Raw genomic sequence first — 17,655 nt, 5'->3', positions numbered from 1 at the left:
CTGATGAGAATGTGGTCACTAATGGCGCCGTTTGACCCATTGGGTCCATCACTTAAATTGCGCTCTGTCAACACAAATCACTGTTGTGTCTCAGCTACTCATTTTCACTCAACACTCAAAATTTAGATCAGTGTAATTTAAGTAGTATCTTGCATCGGTGCTGTTAAGCATTTTCTCTAAAAGTGGAAATGTGAAAAGCAAAATGTTGAAAGAACCTTTTATCATCAGCTTGCATGAAAGCGTTACGCAAGCAAGAGTTTATACTTAGTGGAGTGGAATGTGGAACAAGGAGAAACCCATGAACAGTGTGTTAGTGTGGGTTCATATGAATCTGACGTGCAAATATCTTGCAGTGAGTGGCAGAGGGCATCCACAACTAATGGGGATAATAATCTATGAATTAATAATTTAGAATTTAGTCAATTATGTGGAATTGATTGTAGATTTATTGAAGCAGTTGAGGCAAATGTGAGTGCCCAGCAGGGGGTGATGAACTGCATTGTAGCATAATAAAAATAAGAATAATAAGAAAGATAAATCCACGCAGACCTTGCAATTGCAACACCTCCAATTATTCTGCTCAATACAAGACATGAACACTAGACTTCAGAACATTCAGGGAGAGTGGGGCCTGGTGATTCATCAATTTTAATGATTAAATCAAGTTTATTTTTGTTTCTTTTAATCGATTTTGTGGGGCAGTGGGGCTTCCATAGTTCAAGGCACATTCCCACTGACGTGCGATATGCAGCTCTTGAAGATTCTAAATTGTCCATGGGAGTGAAAGTGAGTGTGAATGGTTGTTTCATGACACTAGATAGCATAAGCAGTACAGAAAATGGACGGAAGGATGGACGGATGGACGATTTGGACATGTTAAGGATTTTGCACCATAGGTCTGCACTCAACTGAGGGCCATTTAGGTTTTTTAATCGAAAAAAATAGGACGTAAATAGATATAAACCACAATTACCAAAGATGGAAAACGGGGATAGCAGCAAAATGGAGGATCATGAACCAGGGAGGATTAACGGCAACACATTTGGGGAAGCAAAATATTCCCTATTCAGGGCCTTATTTAACAAATTTGTTTGATGTTGTCGGTTCCTATAATGCTTCGTGACGAATGCCAACTACAAGATTCCAGAGTTAATTTTTTTTTGTTTAATATGAAAAAACACGGCGGCACGGCATGTTCTCCCCGTGCATGCGTGGGTTTTCTCCGGCCACTCCGGTTTCCTCCCACATCCCAAAAACGTGCATGGTAGGTTGATTGAAGACTCTAAATTGCCCTTAGGTGTGAATGTGTGTGCTAATGATTGTTTGTTTATATGTGCCCCGCGATTGGCTGGCAACCAGTCCAGGGTGTACCCCGCCTCTCGCCCGAAGAGGGCTGGGATGGGCTCCGGCACGCCCACGACCCTAGTGAGGATAAAGCGGTACAGAAAATGGATGGGTGGATGGAAGGAACAAAGGGCTAGCTCTGCGGCTTTACACTGAGGTCAAAAACTACGTAGGGCATGGTAAATAGCATTCATACAATAGCCTGACTAGGGCCAACAAACATTCCAGACGTTGGCAGTGCTGGGCATGGACACTGAGTGACTCGCTATTTTTTTAGCCACAGAGAAGGGAAGGAAATAAAAGAAGCAGAGTTCTGTTTGAAAATGATTAAGAGCAGCAGACAGGGTAATCAAACATCTCCAACCAATGACAATCACACTATCCTGACATAGTGGCTTCCCTGCCTCTAGCTTTGTCTTATCCCAACATACGCCCACTCAGAGTGAGTGTGAGATTAATGAGTGGGGAGTGGTGGACAGTGATGAAGAAGAAGACAGGAGTGAGTGAAATGAGATGGAAAGGAAAGCTTTTGAAACACAAGAGAAGTTATGGCACAAATTAAAAATGGTTAAAATTCATTAGATTTACATTAGCTGTGGAATAGACCAATTTCCCACATCCCCATGTTGATTTTGAAGGAACTAACCTTCAAATAAACAATTGAGGGTATTAAATCCTTTCACCTTGACAGTGGTGTACAACTAAGTCAGCAAGCACTTGAATGGCCCTTCACAATAAAGTCTGAACTGTATTTTAGATAAGACTGAAAGTCCCACACAGTCTGCATTTCAAATATAGAGTTCCCTAATGAAGAAGGCAAATCTGACCAAAAGTTACCTTCCTTTGCTCTCTGGTTACAGAAGAAAATTACCAAACTGTTGATAGATGTCGAACAGGTGCAGGGTAATTATGCTAATCATGGCAACAGCCAAATAAACTGATTGCCGCGTTCATTTAAATGACAGCAATGTTTCTTCAGTGGCTAATTAAAATAGGTTGGGAGAACGGAAACGAGACGGCTGGGTTTGGATGAAAGGGGGTGTTTAAATAAAAATGTTCTCTGGGGTCTACTGTAATAAGCTGCATTTCATTGGTTTAATGATGTCATAATGAATTTGTAATAATGGGGTATGGGTTAGGATGCAGAAAAGGGATGAAAGGTGATACCCTACAGTATCTGCTAAACAAGAAAGTAGTTCATGATGGTGTTCGGGATTGCTGAGGTAAAGTTATTTTTTAAATTTTTTTTTTTTTAAAGAAGGATTCAACTAAGTCCCACTGGAAATGGCTTCCCCCCCCCGCCCCCCCCCCCCCCCCCCCCCCCCCCCAACAATGCCCGAACTTGGCCCAAACCTTCATTTGCTTGTGAGCGAAGAAAAGTCATCATTAGAGCGAAAGGTGGTGATCAGATGCAAGGGGACATGAACTCTGGGGCCCACAGCAGCTACTGTTAAAGTATTAAACAGTGAACAAGGGCTGATGAATGTTTATGGAGGATTCTGCTGTAAAACCATCTCCCTTGTGTCTTCTTCCCACAGTCTTGCTTGGCTGTCTTCATTCCAGATCAGTATAAAATCCAAAGTTTAAGGGAAATGTTACAGTATGTTGGCTAGTGATAAATTAAACAAAAACACAACCTTTTGTAATTTTGCAAAATACTGGCATTACTAATAGTCACTGCCCTACATTACCATCCATCGTCGCACTGATAGAAGTATGACCATTTTCTTTTTTCTCTCTTTCTTTCTTTTAAATGAAGCTACAAATGCACAGACTACAATTTTCCTATTTGCTTCCTACATTGCTTAATTTTGTTTAATTCACCGAAAACACTTCAAATTTTCAGCATTCAGGTTTAAAATGGGGAATGACAGGGAGCATTATTTTTATTCTTTAAGGGTCATTACAATAGTCTGAATGTTTTAGCCAGGATTACTTTTTTCTTTGTATTATATAAAAGAACATATGTAAATTAAATACAAAAATAGATGGATGATATGTAGTTTAATTTTGATGTACTGTAAATGATGGCTAGCATCCCATTGTTTGCTATCAAACACAAAGAATGGACTATAGAAAGGTAACAAAAAGAAGAAAAAGCACATTCACTGAAAAGGAAGTACTGAAGAGATTCTTAACGGATAAAACAGCCTTATCTTAACATTCCCTCTGAGTCATTTCCTCAATTTAAATGTAAGCCACATTAGTAGGGATCTACTAAATTCAATATATTATAATGCGATGTTTGGCCTTAATGGAAAATCAATGGCGAGACAAGCCCCCCAACAGTGAGACCATACAAATGCAATTTCCAAATTGACATATGGAGGGCCTATGTGATTGATTCTGACTGCTGTTTGATTTTAATACCTTTCACTGCAAGCTCATTGACTCTCAAACGTCGTCTTGCGGTTTATCTACAAACTGCCAAGAGTACTTGTCTGCTTTTTCCTGCGCTCTCAGTTTATTTATCTGTCTTTTCTTCTAGCCAGAATGGAAATGTTGTATTAGATTAGACAAGTCACTGAAATGAGCAGATAACTGGTTTGTACTTGTAATTAATCATGGTGCAATCAGATACAGTATATGGAGATGGCACCTCTGCAGAGTAATCCCACAACTGGAATCCAAATTTGTAGTGCTTCTTCAGACATCTGACAAGAGACTGAATTAACTTTCAAACCACACTAGAGACATAATGATCAGCCGTCAAAATCAATTCAGCGACATCACGCTCTCCTTCTTTTAACTGGAACAATTTACCCACCAAAAGAGAAGCGTACTCTTTAATATATACCCAGCACAATTTAAGGCATTAGGAAATAAAAAGTGAGGAGATAAATGTGCCATTACCCAGTGACCTATATTCACTAGTTTGTCTACATGTGACCGTAAAGTAAAGCAAGTTTGTTCAGGTTCAGGTTCCTCCTGTACATTTTTCATGTCATTATCACAAATGTCAATGGTCCAACAAACTGTCTAGGTCATCTTTTAAGATTGGAATTCAGGAGTGATAATAAAGCACCTGTTAGACCTTACCTAAATATGACTATTACATACCTTATACCTTTAAAACCTCAAAGACACGCATCACTAGATATGAACACTGGACGATGTCAGACACTTCAACAATGGCATATGATTCATACACTGAAATTAGATTTAAATCAACTGAATCTCGCAAGTCACACCAAGGTGAGTTGAAACCATGCCAAGATTATTTCATTTGATAATGCATCTTAATGAGTCATCTTAATGAGGCCCTTTTGCTTTTCTAACATACTGTTGGTCAAGAATTAGTCAGAGTTTCTTCAATAATACAATGACAGACACAAGCAGCATCATGTTGTTAATCACTCACTGTGCTTAGAACAGTGAAATAGTTACGTCCTGGCGTGTTTATTGCAAGTGTCTGGAAATGTAGACAGTTAAAAATGCACTCACCTTGCCAAAGTCTCTGACATCAAAGAGGTCAAAGGGGTCAAAGAGCTCACTGTTCCGCAGGCCAAATTTGTCATGGCATATCTTGAGGAATGTCCGGATGTTCTTCAAACACAGGAACTATAAAAGACAGAGAATATAGATAAAATATGTTCACACATGTTCACACATTTCTACAGTCAGATGAAATTATCCTCCTTCACACAGTGAAAAGAAAACACTGCTATCAGACGACATGGGCTGCGATGAACTGACCCTTTTGAGTGTGACTCAAAAGGGTGCTCGTGTAAAAGTATTGAAAAATTCCACCACAACACAGGAGTATTTTGATAGACTAATAGAAGATACATGAATGGATTTCCTGGCTGGTGATCATCTTTTTGGCCTACTATTTGTGTATGGTCGTCCACCACCACAAGGTGAGTTGAGTGATTGCAGTTCCTGAGGTTGACGGGTTGTCTTTCTGATAAAGATAATAAAGTCAGAGTGACAGCTGTCTCCTGACATCAGACAAGTCCCTCGGCACAGATATGCCTCAGGGTGCTTTGCCTATTGGACAAAGACATTGGTCTCACGCTCAAAAGACAGCAAATCTGAGATTACACATTTTTTATTATACATAAAGGCTCAATCATGGTAACAGATTTGTATTGTTTACAAAAGGCTTTACTTGTAAAGTCATATGCTTGAAATAGGTACTGTGGAATCCACTGCGGACATCTGGGCCATATCAAAACATAAAGCTATCAAGCAGTAATTTAAGATGCTAACCCCCAGCCTGTAACATAGAAGTGAAGGTTTACAATAATAATGGAAAAAAACAACTTTTCTTGGATTTCCACCAAACACATATACATGATCTTGAGTGTTTTAACAAGGTCTGACAAAGTATGCAGTTATAATGGAGCACAACAAAGCTCAAGGCAGTGACACTCCTTTATTACAAAACCCTTGTACAAAAGTGAGACTACTGTACACTGCAGCAGACAAAATGCTCACAATATGTTGAATTACGGGGATGCTCTTGTCAACGTTTATTGATGGCTAGAATATAAATAAGAAATATTGTTGACGAGCCTAAAGCTTTTGCCTTTATCCCCTACCTTTCCAGTTCCATAGCACACAATAGCTAGAAAGAAAATGGATACTGCTCTGATAATCCATTTAATTTCTCTGTGAATAAGCATTATGTAATAATGCCTTGAAGAAGCGAAATGAACACAAACTTGATTGTGCAGGCAAACAGATTTGGAAGCCAATCTACTAACCAGGTGGACACAGGATTTGGTCTGTCAAACAACCAAATATCAGCACAATTCATTCGGCGCATTTCTACACAAACGTGCAAAATCCTAGGAGGAGTAGATACAAATAGATTAATTTAGCATGTGCAATGTAATTTATCAAAACCTGAGACAAGTTGCAGTGCCTGATTTTGCATCTTTAAATGCCACGTCTGAAAGGCAGGTGCAACCAACACAGTTGTGCTTAACGATGACTGCGGTGATTGTGGCAAGGAGGAGGGATAGGAAAAATAAGACGCGCCGGGTAGAATGGCTCTTTCCTGGTCATTTCTGAAATGCCAGAAACAAAAACAAGAGACAAATCATCTATTCAGCTATGCAATTTTGGAGCTTCTGAATGATTCTGAATTGATGAATTGAATCAAACAAAACGTGGCTTTAATGCAGTTGCTGCCTATCTTGTTTGTTTGCTTGTTTGTTTGTTTGTTATCTTGAAGACTCTAAATTTTCCGTAGATGTGAATGTAAGTGTGAATGGTTGTTTGTTTATATGTGCCATGCGATTGGCTGGTGACCAGTTCTGGGTGTACTCCGCCTCTCGCCCAAAGTCAGGTGGGATAGGCTCCAGCACGCCGGTGACCCTAGTGAGAATAAGTGGTACGGAAAATGGATGGATGCAAAAACCAACAGAGCTACGTATAGCGCAAAACCTTCATTCAAATAGTGTGGTTTCCACCGCATTACACCATTTGCCAATTGTGCTGCAATTCTAATCGATCATGCCCAACATCAGCGAATGCAATCTATTATGGTGACCACGCAATTTAGCGGCTTATAGTAAATCAGGCCAAAATAAATTTAAGAGAGTGTGAAAATTAAAGTGCTCATTCCTACACTCTCCTGAAAGTTGTAAATGAACATTTCCTGAAACTGACACTTTGATTCAATGAGTAAAACTACCAGCAGCTTTGGTTATCACAACTCATGCTGGGTTAGTGCCCACATGCCTTTAAGACAGCAACCATTGCACTAGGTGGTCATGGAGTGAAGTATGCTCCAGAGCATCCATTCTCTTTAAGCGTTGAAAACTACACAACATTCTCATTTCAACCTTACTGCTTAATGAGATATAGTGCTTCCTGTTGCTCCAATTGACCAAGCGAGACATCTTTTGCAACAGCCTGGAGAACTAATTAGTTTTCATAGTTTGAACTGCAACTCAAGCTTACTCCTTAAGATTTTTCTCAGCTAAAGGACGGCTTTCATTTGACATGACATTGGATATGGTTCCCTGATTATGCAGTATTTCAGTGGGTCTCTTTTGGCCACACCTGAGAGCCTTGCTGACTCATTCTCATTCAAGTGTGCACATCTGCTCAGTGCCAGTGTCATGGGTGAGGACACCACGAGAGATCCGCCCTACCCTGCTGAAAGGAAATGTGATTGGTTGACTACCAGACTGACATTTGCAAATCAGTGGCAAAGGTTATCGCGCCTGTGAATCCTTACCTGCGGTGGGGGTTATTTTTCTCAGCCAGTATATGAAAGGGTAACATTTGCTGGAGTGGTTTGGAGACCAGGGAGATAGAGAGGAGGGGGAGAATGATGTGTCTGACATTCTAATGCATGTTTAGAGATAAGAGAGCAGGAAAGCACTAGGCAAAATTACTATGATCTTACGGCAGGAAAAATACAATATTTCTGTTGGAGTGTGGAGTGAGGGCACATCTGGGAATAAATAGGATGTGGTCATCTCCGTAGGCTAAAGATGCGCTCAGCACAATCCATCAGGAATTACCTCTGTGTGCCCAGCAACACTTTCAGACTTAGGAACAGATATTTGTCACTGTTGTCAAACTACAAACCATATTAAACTGGTAGGTTTGTTCCAATGTATATATATTTTTTTTAAATCCACATAAATGGATAAAAAAATTATTTGACATATTTCTGCACAGGTTAGGGTAGAACCTAAACAATCAGTCAGTCATAGTTTCAAATGCAAATATGCAGTACACAACAAAAAACAACAAATTGCCACAATACCTAAATTCTTTGCACGTTTAATTCCATAATAAAATGTTATTTTCTATCTGTCATTGTTCAACTTGTATTATATTCAAATTAGATGTATCTAGGGTTATGTAGTAAAGAATTAAATCCTTTACATGATGAAAATACTCGTGTATTGTGAGATCTCAAACTACCTCTTGTTCACATCAAATTTATATACTTGAGAAAATCACATAAAAAAAAACAGGTTTATTAGGCCTGCAGGCAAATCCGATTTGTTAATCAAATTGGATCTTGAAATTCTACTGTCCAACCTTTCTTGCAAATTAGCAGATTAGCTTGAATGCTTCTAAACTAGACAGGTAAACCGCTAACAACCCATCTACATGGGTTGCTGCAGTAACATTGTATGAGTTGTGGATATCAAATGGAGATCGTTGCAACTTATTAACAGTTGAATTACAGGTCATACTTTTAAAATCAAGAATCCATTATTCAAATTAGTTTAGTGTTGGGCATCCATTTCTTTTTACCTCATTATTTGTCCATTATAGTTATAGTTAGGCTTATTTTTTATTTATCAAAACGAGTTTCTGTTTTTACCAACTACACAAACACGGTAGTTACTCGCCTTGTAACATTAGTATTTGTTACGCGAAACTATTATGAACGTTTTCTATGTCAAAATCAGGTACTGTACTAAAAGATACTACAATGTACGATTTTGTAGTAGCTGTAATTTGAAGATGTAAACCACGGCTGGTGGCTGAAAAAGATTGATTTCCAAACTTTTTATTTAAATTTTTTTTTAAAAAACACTTACAGAAATAACAAAATAAAACATACTAATAATTTTAGTTGACACTGTTTGCAGCTTTATTTCAATCCACGGTCTCCACTTAGCAATAGCAGTCTGTTTTGTTGCTGCCAGCAAGTAGCGATGTGAATACAGATAGAGCAGACCTGTAGTGAGACCAGAAATATAATGGTAGCTAGCATAAATGATTGCTTCAGGCTGAAAAGCCTAGTGTGCTGAAATAAGTGTGCAGCACATAAGGCTTCCACTTGGAGTCAGCGGTTTGAATCCACTTCTTATTTTAATCACTCTCATGTTGCTTTTCAGCAACTCCCCACACCAGTCATGTTAATGTGTTGTATTGTGATATTATTCAAGGTTTAAAGTAAAATTGTTCTGCGCAGTGTGCTATCTGCTGCAGTGAGTGACAGGCTAGGAGGTGGTTGTTTTTTTGTTTATTACAAAGTGATTGTGTTGTGTGTATTACATTTTTAAATTGTAATTCTATATTTAGAACAAACACTAAAGTATGTAAAAGTACTAACTCCCATTTATTGTTGCTGCTTGTTATCGTCCCTCTCCAACTGATGCATTTAATACTGCTTCAAACAAGTGATGGCTTTTGTAGTAGAAAGCCTATCACTCTAAAAAAGTATAATCAACTAATCTGTAGCCAACTGAGTAGGTACAGTATATTGGAAAATAAGTTTTAATTGACTTTTGACATGACATATAAAATCAGTGGACACGTTTCAGTTTTCTAAACTACAGATTGGATAATGCAATACTATTTAAATTTAGTCCATTAATCCAGTACCAAACACTTTTTGGTATCCAGCCACATTATAAAACTCCCATTCATGGTTTTACGAGTAACGTGTTACAATAAAATTCAATTGCAAATTAGAAAAGCGAGCAGGTGTTTCATTCTTTTTTGGACTCTTCGATGAGCTCATTTTTGTGGTCTCTTTATACCTGTTTCCAAGTAATGCTGAATTCTGAAAAGACAGTCATGGGGAGATTATATGCGATTGCCTGATGGTGGTCTCAGCTGTAGGTTGGTTGTCAGTTTTTTAGAAAATGGGTCAAGTAATCACAGATGCAACAGCTCAAATTTTGAACTCTCTGTCAAGAGCAAAAACCTTGACAGGGATGAAAAACGCAACGGAAGTAAGGACTTGGGAAAATGTTATATATAACAAGTGATGTCAGATCACTTTCCGCAACTGAGGTAGGCTTTTGTAGTAGAAAGCCTATCACTCTAAAAAAGTATAATCAACTAATCTGTAGCCAACTGAGTAGGTACAGTATATTGGAAAATAAGTTTTAATTGACTTTTGACATGACATATAAAATCAGTGGACACGTTTCAGTTTTCTAAACTACAGATTGGATAATGCAATACTATTTAAATTTAGTCCATTAATCCAGTACCAAACACTTTTTGGTATCCAGCCACATTATAAAACTCCCATTCATGGTTTTACGAGTAACGTGTTACAATAAAATTCAATTGCAAATTAGAAAAGCGAGCAGGTGTTTCATTCTTTTTTGGACTCTTCGATGAGCTCATTTTTGTGGTCTCTTTATACCTGTTTCCAAGTAATGCTGAATTCTGAAAAGACAGTCATGGGGAGATTATATGCGATTGCCTGATGGTGGTCTCAGCTGTAGGTTGGTTGTCAGTTTTTTAGAAAATGGGTCAAGTAATCACAGATGCAACAGCTCAAATTTTGAACTCTCTGTCAAGAGCAAAAACCTTGACAGGGATGAAAAACGCAACGGAAGTAAGGACTTGGGAAAATGTTATATATAACAAGTGATGTCAGATCACTTTCCGCAACTGAGGTAGGCTTTTGTAGTAGAAAGCCTATCACTCTAAAAAAGTATAATCAACTAATCTGTAGCCAACTGAGTAGGTACAGTATATTGGAAAATAAGTTTTAATTGACTTTTGACATGACATATAAAATCAGTGGACACGTTTCAGTTTTCTAAACTACAGATTGGATAATGCAATACTATTTAAATTTAGTCCATTAATCCAGTACCAAACACTTTTTGGTATCCAGCCACATTATAAAACTCCCATTCATGGTTTTACGAGTAACGTGTTACAATAAAATTCAATTGCAAATTAGAAAAGCGAGCAGGTGTTTCATTCTTTTTTGGACTCTTCGATGAGCTCATTTTTGTGGTCTCTTTATACCTGTTTCCAAGTAATGCTGAATTCTGAAAAGACAGTCATGGGGAGATTATATGTGATTGCCTGATGGTGGTCTCAGCTGTAGGTTGGTTGTCAGTTTTTTAGAAAATGGGTCAAGTAATCACAGATGCAACAGCTCAAATTTTGAACTCTCTGTCAAGAGCAAAAACCTTGACAGGGATGAAAAACGCAACGGAAGTAAGGACTTGGGAAAATGTTATATATATATATATTAACAAATAACTGTCATACCCAGACAAGTCGATCTACCATTATCCCTGCACTACCAAAAAATAATAATAATAATCACGCATTAGTCATTTGGGGGGTGGTCTTTACGCAGGCTCCTCCATGTTGTATGTAATGAGCTAAAAAATTAGAGCGTTCTCATAAAATCTGACAAATAGCTAATGAGAGAAAGGGATGTGTGGGCGGGGGAAGTGTGCGTGATCTAGACTGAGAAGGGAGAGGAGGTGCAGCAAAAGGTTGGTTGTTTTGTCAAAACTGCTTTGGTGTCAAAGCCAAACATAAAGCCCTTATGTTGGAAAAAGAGAAAGCAGAAGAGACCAAAGTTGCTTGTGACACTGGAAACTTGGGAGGCAGGAACCAGAATAACAGTGTGACGAAGCACCAGATTTAAACATCCGTTAGCTGCCAATATGTTTTGAGATGCAATGCCCATAGCAATGCCAACAATAAAACAAAAGCCGACTTTGTAATGTATAATTCCGATGAAATCTTGCAAAATAAATACAAGCAAATACAGATGGTAGAATGTTGCCATCGAAGCCAATATCCAGGAAGAGAAAGTCTTGTAGTTTAAATGAGTAATGATGAAGTCCTGCTATGTGTTACACCGCTAACAAAAATAGGACATATAAATACAACCAATTTTATTACCAAAACGAAAACACTCAGATTTCATTCAAAAATGCAGCTTTCACATCTCTGAAGACCACCACCAGTCAGCCACATGCATGACTACACCTTATGCCAAAAAATAAGGAAAATGATGAAGAAGGATAAAAAAAAAAGAGTGAACCAGTCTGGGACAACTGCAAGAAAGAGGTTTCAGTTTATCCTCAAAACTGACACAAAAACCCCAGCTACTCCCAATAGTGTTTTGGATTGCGCCACAAGTCTGTTTGAGGAGAGCTTAACCAGCAGACAGAACTGAGTCACTGAGATGATCAAATATTCAGCCAGTCAAGGGATTTGACTCAATAAAAGAAGCTGATGCCTGTCTCGAAATAGCAAAACACACACATGATACATTTTGTCTAGGGTAGTGAATCACTGCAGGCCTACAGAACCACAGCAATGTGTTTCTCAGCTAGTGAGAAGGTAGCAAAAACACAGCACTCTCTCCATAGGGGATGACCACACAAAACCTTGGTTGAGCAGTTCCTAGAAAACTAAGACTTCACCCTTTTCTGTACAGGTAATAAATGTTTTATAATGGCAACAGTTTGACCCTGAAACTGATTTATTAATTATTATTTTTTCCATTGAATTCCAAATAAATATTGGGTCAACCAGTGACCTGTAAATGACTGTTCAACCCACCGAGCCACCCATTTTCTGTACGACGTCCTCTTTAGAGTTGCAGGCGAGCTGGAGCCTAACCCAGCCGACTTTGGGTGAGAATAAGATTACACCTTGGACTAGTCCCCAGCCAATTATAGGACAACCTTTGAACCTTCCCCTGCATTTTAAACCAAGTGCAAAATGGCTGCTTTGGAGCAGTTTGATGCATGGTGACACTTACGTTGTAGATGTGAGTACTGAGCACTGGACTCCATTCCCACCCAACCTGCTTCCAGGTCACTCAGATGTTCTCAAGTAAGTAAAGAAAAAGACCCTGCTCCGGCAAATTAGAGGAGATGATGCATGAATAATGCATTGCAAAGCATGCAAATGTGTTAATCTTTACCTATTAGCCCTAAAAGCCTGTAAGCAGCCCAGGATTGACCACCGTTTTAAATCTTCTACAACCAGCAGCAAGACAAAGCACAACTACCTCATTAGTGAGGTCCACGTGGCTTGTGTTAAAATATGGGTGTTAAATAGGCCACTTGCATTCTTTAGTGGGGTTAATCTCCATTACAAAAGAAGATAAATCAGCTGAGAGGATAGACTCTGAAGGTGTTGACCACTGTGATGACTACATTATTAAATTAGGTTCACTTTCACCTTTCCTCGGGTCACTCTCAGAAACATACATTGAATGCAGATAAGGTACAGTATGTCTAAGATTCCCATACAACTACATACACAGACGAATATTAGGTCATTCGTAAAAATAGAGAGGCAGTGACCCTTCAGCTAAAAACTAAATATTTCTTGGGAGAGAAAAGCTTTGTTAGAAAGTAAAACGCAAGTGAAGCATTATTTCTTCAAGATACAGATCCCTTCTCTATATGTCAAAAAAGACAATGAGGGTCAAAAAATAAGCTCTTTGCATGAAAACACTGACAAAGAAGAAGAGACGTGCATTTTCAGTATAAGCAATGCTTTTAAATGAGCGCCAAGAGTTGAGACTGAACATTTAGATCTAATTAATTACCCCCAAAATCGACCACAACCAGAAAGAGACTCTTTACTTTGGCTGTACAATTACATTTGGTTAAGAACTATAGAAATGATCCCTGAAAGTATAGTCTAAAGTGCAATTACATTTTTAATAATCCAAAGTGGGACAAAAGGAAAGAATAAGTTCATGACAAAGGTGAAAAGGAAATATATACTATTATCTACACTAGAACATCTACCGTAAATCCATCACCCCTGAGATAGCACAATTTTGAGGTAACCCAAACTTATTTATAAATCTATACGTCTAAACTTGGGCATTGTAAATGCATCTTGGGGATGATACGGTATAGCAATTTTTTAAGATTATAGTCACCATTACCAAAATTATCAGTTATCTCAATGCTTGCTCATCTCATGCTTGTAAAATAAACACAAACCTAAAAAATAAGTCACAAAAACATGCACCCAAAGTTTTTATATTGAATACACCAAATATCAGCAACCCTACGTACGTATGGCACATTGAAATTTGTGCAATGCTTATAAGACTCACAAAAAGTACATAAAATGACCAAGAAGATCGAGAAGACAGTGCTATATTTAACTAACAGCAAACTACTGACAGATATCAAGTACCGATACCACTAGTACTTCTCTCCCCTTCTTTCTGTCACGCATGATGAGTCGCCGATGTGTCAAACTGCCACAGTGTAGCGCCAACTACTGGCACCGCAGACTTACTCGATATCATATTTTCTTACCTTAAGTACCAGGGGCTGTTATCAGCAGCCTTCACAAGTACCCAATACCTTGAAATAAGGCCAGAATCAACCCCGTACCGATACCTGGTATCAGTACTTGCCCATCCCTGATCAAATCTAATGTGAAGCTGGTATTTAAAATATGACATTAATTATATAGTTCATCGCTATTATGTTTGATTGTCACTTTCAGTAAACTGAAACAGATTTTTTTTTTCCCCATCTTGGCAAAAAAAAAAATCTAATCTTTCATAGAGTTGAAAAGAGGTGTGTCTGGATGTAGTGGTAACTGTCTGCTGAACCATTCCTTGGCAATAAGTCGGTCTATGTTCATGGAGATGAGCCAAACCATTTTACAAACGATTTGAGGTCATAAAATAGCGCTAACACAAGCTTTCTGTGTATGTGCATAATGCAATCCCCCACCTATGATTCACTTTTATATAAATAAGTGTAGTATCTAAGCAACAGGCTGTGCTGCAGAGATCCACGAATGAAGTGAGGTATTTCCACTCAGGCCTATTCTACACTGGTGGCTTAATGAATGTAGGAAGGTCCACAGAGACAGCCATGGATCAATGATGAGGTAATTTATGGCATCAGACAACAGAGCAGAAGACTACATTCATCTTTTTCCCCAGTGACTTTCCCTTAATGCTTAAACTTGGCAGTCCTCCTGTGTGAAATGTTACTTCTCACTTATCACTACATAAATCCTCTAGCATAAAATATGCACGTGAGACATTACAGTGACAAAGATCTCAACTGGGCTGAGCATGGTGACAAACATGGTTCATGGGCTAAAGCATGAGTTAGCTTCTCGACTGATGACTCATACAGGCGGCATCTGGTCGATTTGCCCGACACAAATTTGCCACTCAGTGTTTGGAGGAAAAAAAGTTCGACTTTATTTACGACTATTCATCATTTATTCGACTAATTCCAACTCTTCCAAAGACTCCCACTTGGCCTATTCTCTAATGTAAGCAAGACGACAAATTCTGATCCAAACTACAAATACAAAAAGGACCAAGGAGAAAAGTTTTTATGTTGGTCATACCTTTGTTTTAAGGACCTAAAAGGTACACAGAGTATGTAGCTCTGTGCTCTTGATGGCTGTAATTATCTCCAAGGTGACTAATGCTATTAACATGGAGAACAGCCGATTAATTACCCAATTTGCACTGGGGCCCGCTTTAATCATCATACCCACAGCTTGGCTGAACAGTCATTCAATCATTATATATACCGTAGATAAAAAATTTAAATAAAAAAAAAATACAAAGTGTACACACCCATGTTCAAATGCCACTATTTTGTGATATGAAATGAGCCCAAAATTAATAATTCAAAAAAACATTTCAACCAATAATGCAGGGTCCGACATTAGGGTCCCAGTCAGGGTCTGTGTCCGTGTCGGACCACTACGTACCTTACAGACGCTGGCCTGACGAGGCCAGTACAAATTTCATAAATAAATACAATGAAATCAACACATTCGTAGGGTTATACAGTATATAGGGTATTTTCAGAAGAAATGTTGAATTTGGCCATAGGCAAAGATTTGGACTCCATCAACCAATTGCGATAATGTTTTTTGATGATGTCATTGCATTTGCCTCATTAAAAAAAAAAATAATAATAAATAAAAATGGCTTCAAGGATGTCTGACTTCTATGCAGGCAGCTTCTCCACCTCCGCAGCTGCGGCTGGCTAGCTAGCATAACTAAACACTGTGCAGAGCTACTCCTCTAAATGACTAATCATCTTCTCCATAGCGGTGAATAGCTTACTCTTCAGACAAGCATCATTATTACGAAAGGAGGACAAGTAGTAATTAACAGGAGAAGACAGAGAAGCCACGTTAACCGCTAAGCTATCGTTAAATGTAGTCGCGAAACACGGGAAGTAAGTACTTGGTTGCTAGGGTACACTCCACAGAAGTCTGGCTGGAACCAAGTTACATCAGAGCGTAACCAATTATGAACAGGAAACTTTATGAACAGCAGTCTCTGGAGCCTGACTACAAATAAAGTGTACTATGTCAGAAAATGTTTCTTGAAGCAAGCTTTCAGATTTTGGCTGGATTATAACATAAAAATTGAGCTAATTTAAATAATACTGCAGCTTCTCCACACATTAGAAATTATTCTCAAAAAATGGCTTTATCTGACTCCCTAAAAAATGGAGAGGTGAAAGTACAATTCTGAGTTCCATACATGCACACCACACCACACCAACGACCAGAACAAACATGGAGACAAGGGAGAGATTGGGCCCTTGCAGACGACCATCTCTCTAACAGCTAGGTGCAATTTCTATATTTCTTTCCAGCCACAGTGGAATTTGAACCACTGTCTCCTCTGAGCCACTTGCCAGATAAACAAAATGGTGTTTAAACATAAGCGTAGAACCAAACGTGTGGTCTAGAGCTCCACACGTATCATACTTGACAAACATGATTAACATTAAACCCATAACAATCACTTGAAAGCAACACAACTGCAGCAGCCAAAGTCAGGGAGAAATGCTGGCAGAAAGGCTGACTGAAATAAAGTTTATTGGTGGTCTTCAAGAGTCTTGTACAGCACGCCTAAGGAAGAAGTATTATATATATCTGGGTATTTTAGTAAAAATGTACTCGCTCATGATTAAAACAGGGGTTGGTTGCTCAGGACAGCTCCATCATCTTTATGGCATTCTCATGACTTGGAGGCTTTAGGGCATTATAGGCCATTTTAGCAGCATAACCTAACTGACTTTAAAACTCTTTTCTATGTACAGTATCTAGTGTATATAATGTCTAGGGTACCTATTCTGTTTGTAGTATGAAAGCTATAGGGCAAAGTATTTCAAGTAACACATTTGTGTACATGACAAAAGTATAAAAAATAACATACAGTAAATTCAACATACTGCATGGCTTTCCACTCATTAATTTCTGTTATTTTTGTTTGTCTTTTGTTTGTTTTTTTGTTTTTTTTACTGAAACATGTCACCAGTCTACCCTACGTTAACGAACTTAGTTTACATTTGCGCATACCATCTTAACATCAGCAAATAATGTCTGATGTCAGATTACATTTTATCAGTGCAACTTTTTTGGCCCTCAGGAGAGAGGCCACCACCCTTAACATGCTTCTTTTTTATACTCTCCATACAAATTGTCCTGGAAAGCTTCTTGGCATTGCCCCTTACAATTAATCAGTCTTGAGACATCTAAGTGCAAATAACTTTAAATGAGACGGCACAGCAACTGATGTGTATGTTCTTGAACAATTATGTGAATTATACAAAGGATGTTGCTTAAAATTGG

General features: G+C 38.4%; 1 protein-coding gene across 12 annotated transcripts in view; it reads right to left on the bottom strand.

Moving 5' to 3' along the window:
• Positions 1 to 17,655, bottom strand: part of vav2 (vav 2 guanine nucleotide exchange factor) — a 196,518-nt gene that overhangs the window by 139,638 nt on the left and 39,225 nt on the right. For all 12 annotated transcript variants that reach the window (XM_061799997.1, XM_061799992.1, XM_061799991.1 and 9 more), the window contains exon 2: positions 4,789 to 4,905. In XM_061799997.1, coding sequence (XP_061655981.1) covers positions 4,789 to 4,905 — 117 coding nt within the window. The remainder of the gene's footprint in view (positions 1 to 4,788; positions 4,906 to 17,655) is intronic.

This window comes from Phyllopteryx taeniolatus, chromosome 15 (genome assembly GCF_024500385.1).
Source record: "Phyllopteryx taeniolatus isolate TA_2022b chromosome 15, UOR_Ptae_1.2, whole genome shotgun sequence".
Classification (NCBI taxonomy): domain Eukaryota; kingdom Metazoa; phylum Chordata; class Actinopteri; order Syngnathiformes; family Syngnathidae; genus Phyllopteryx; species Phyllopteryx taeniolatus.
Note: the sequence above shows the minus strand (reverse complement) of the source record. Positions and strands in the feature narration are given on the sequence as shown.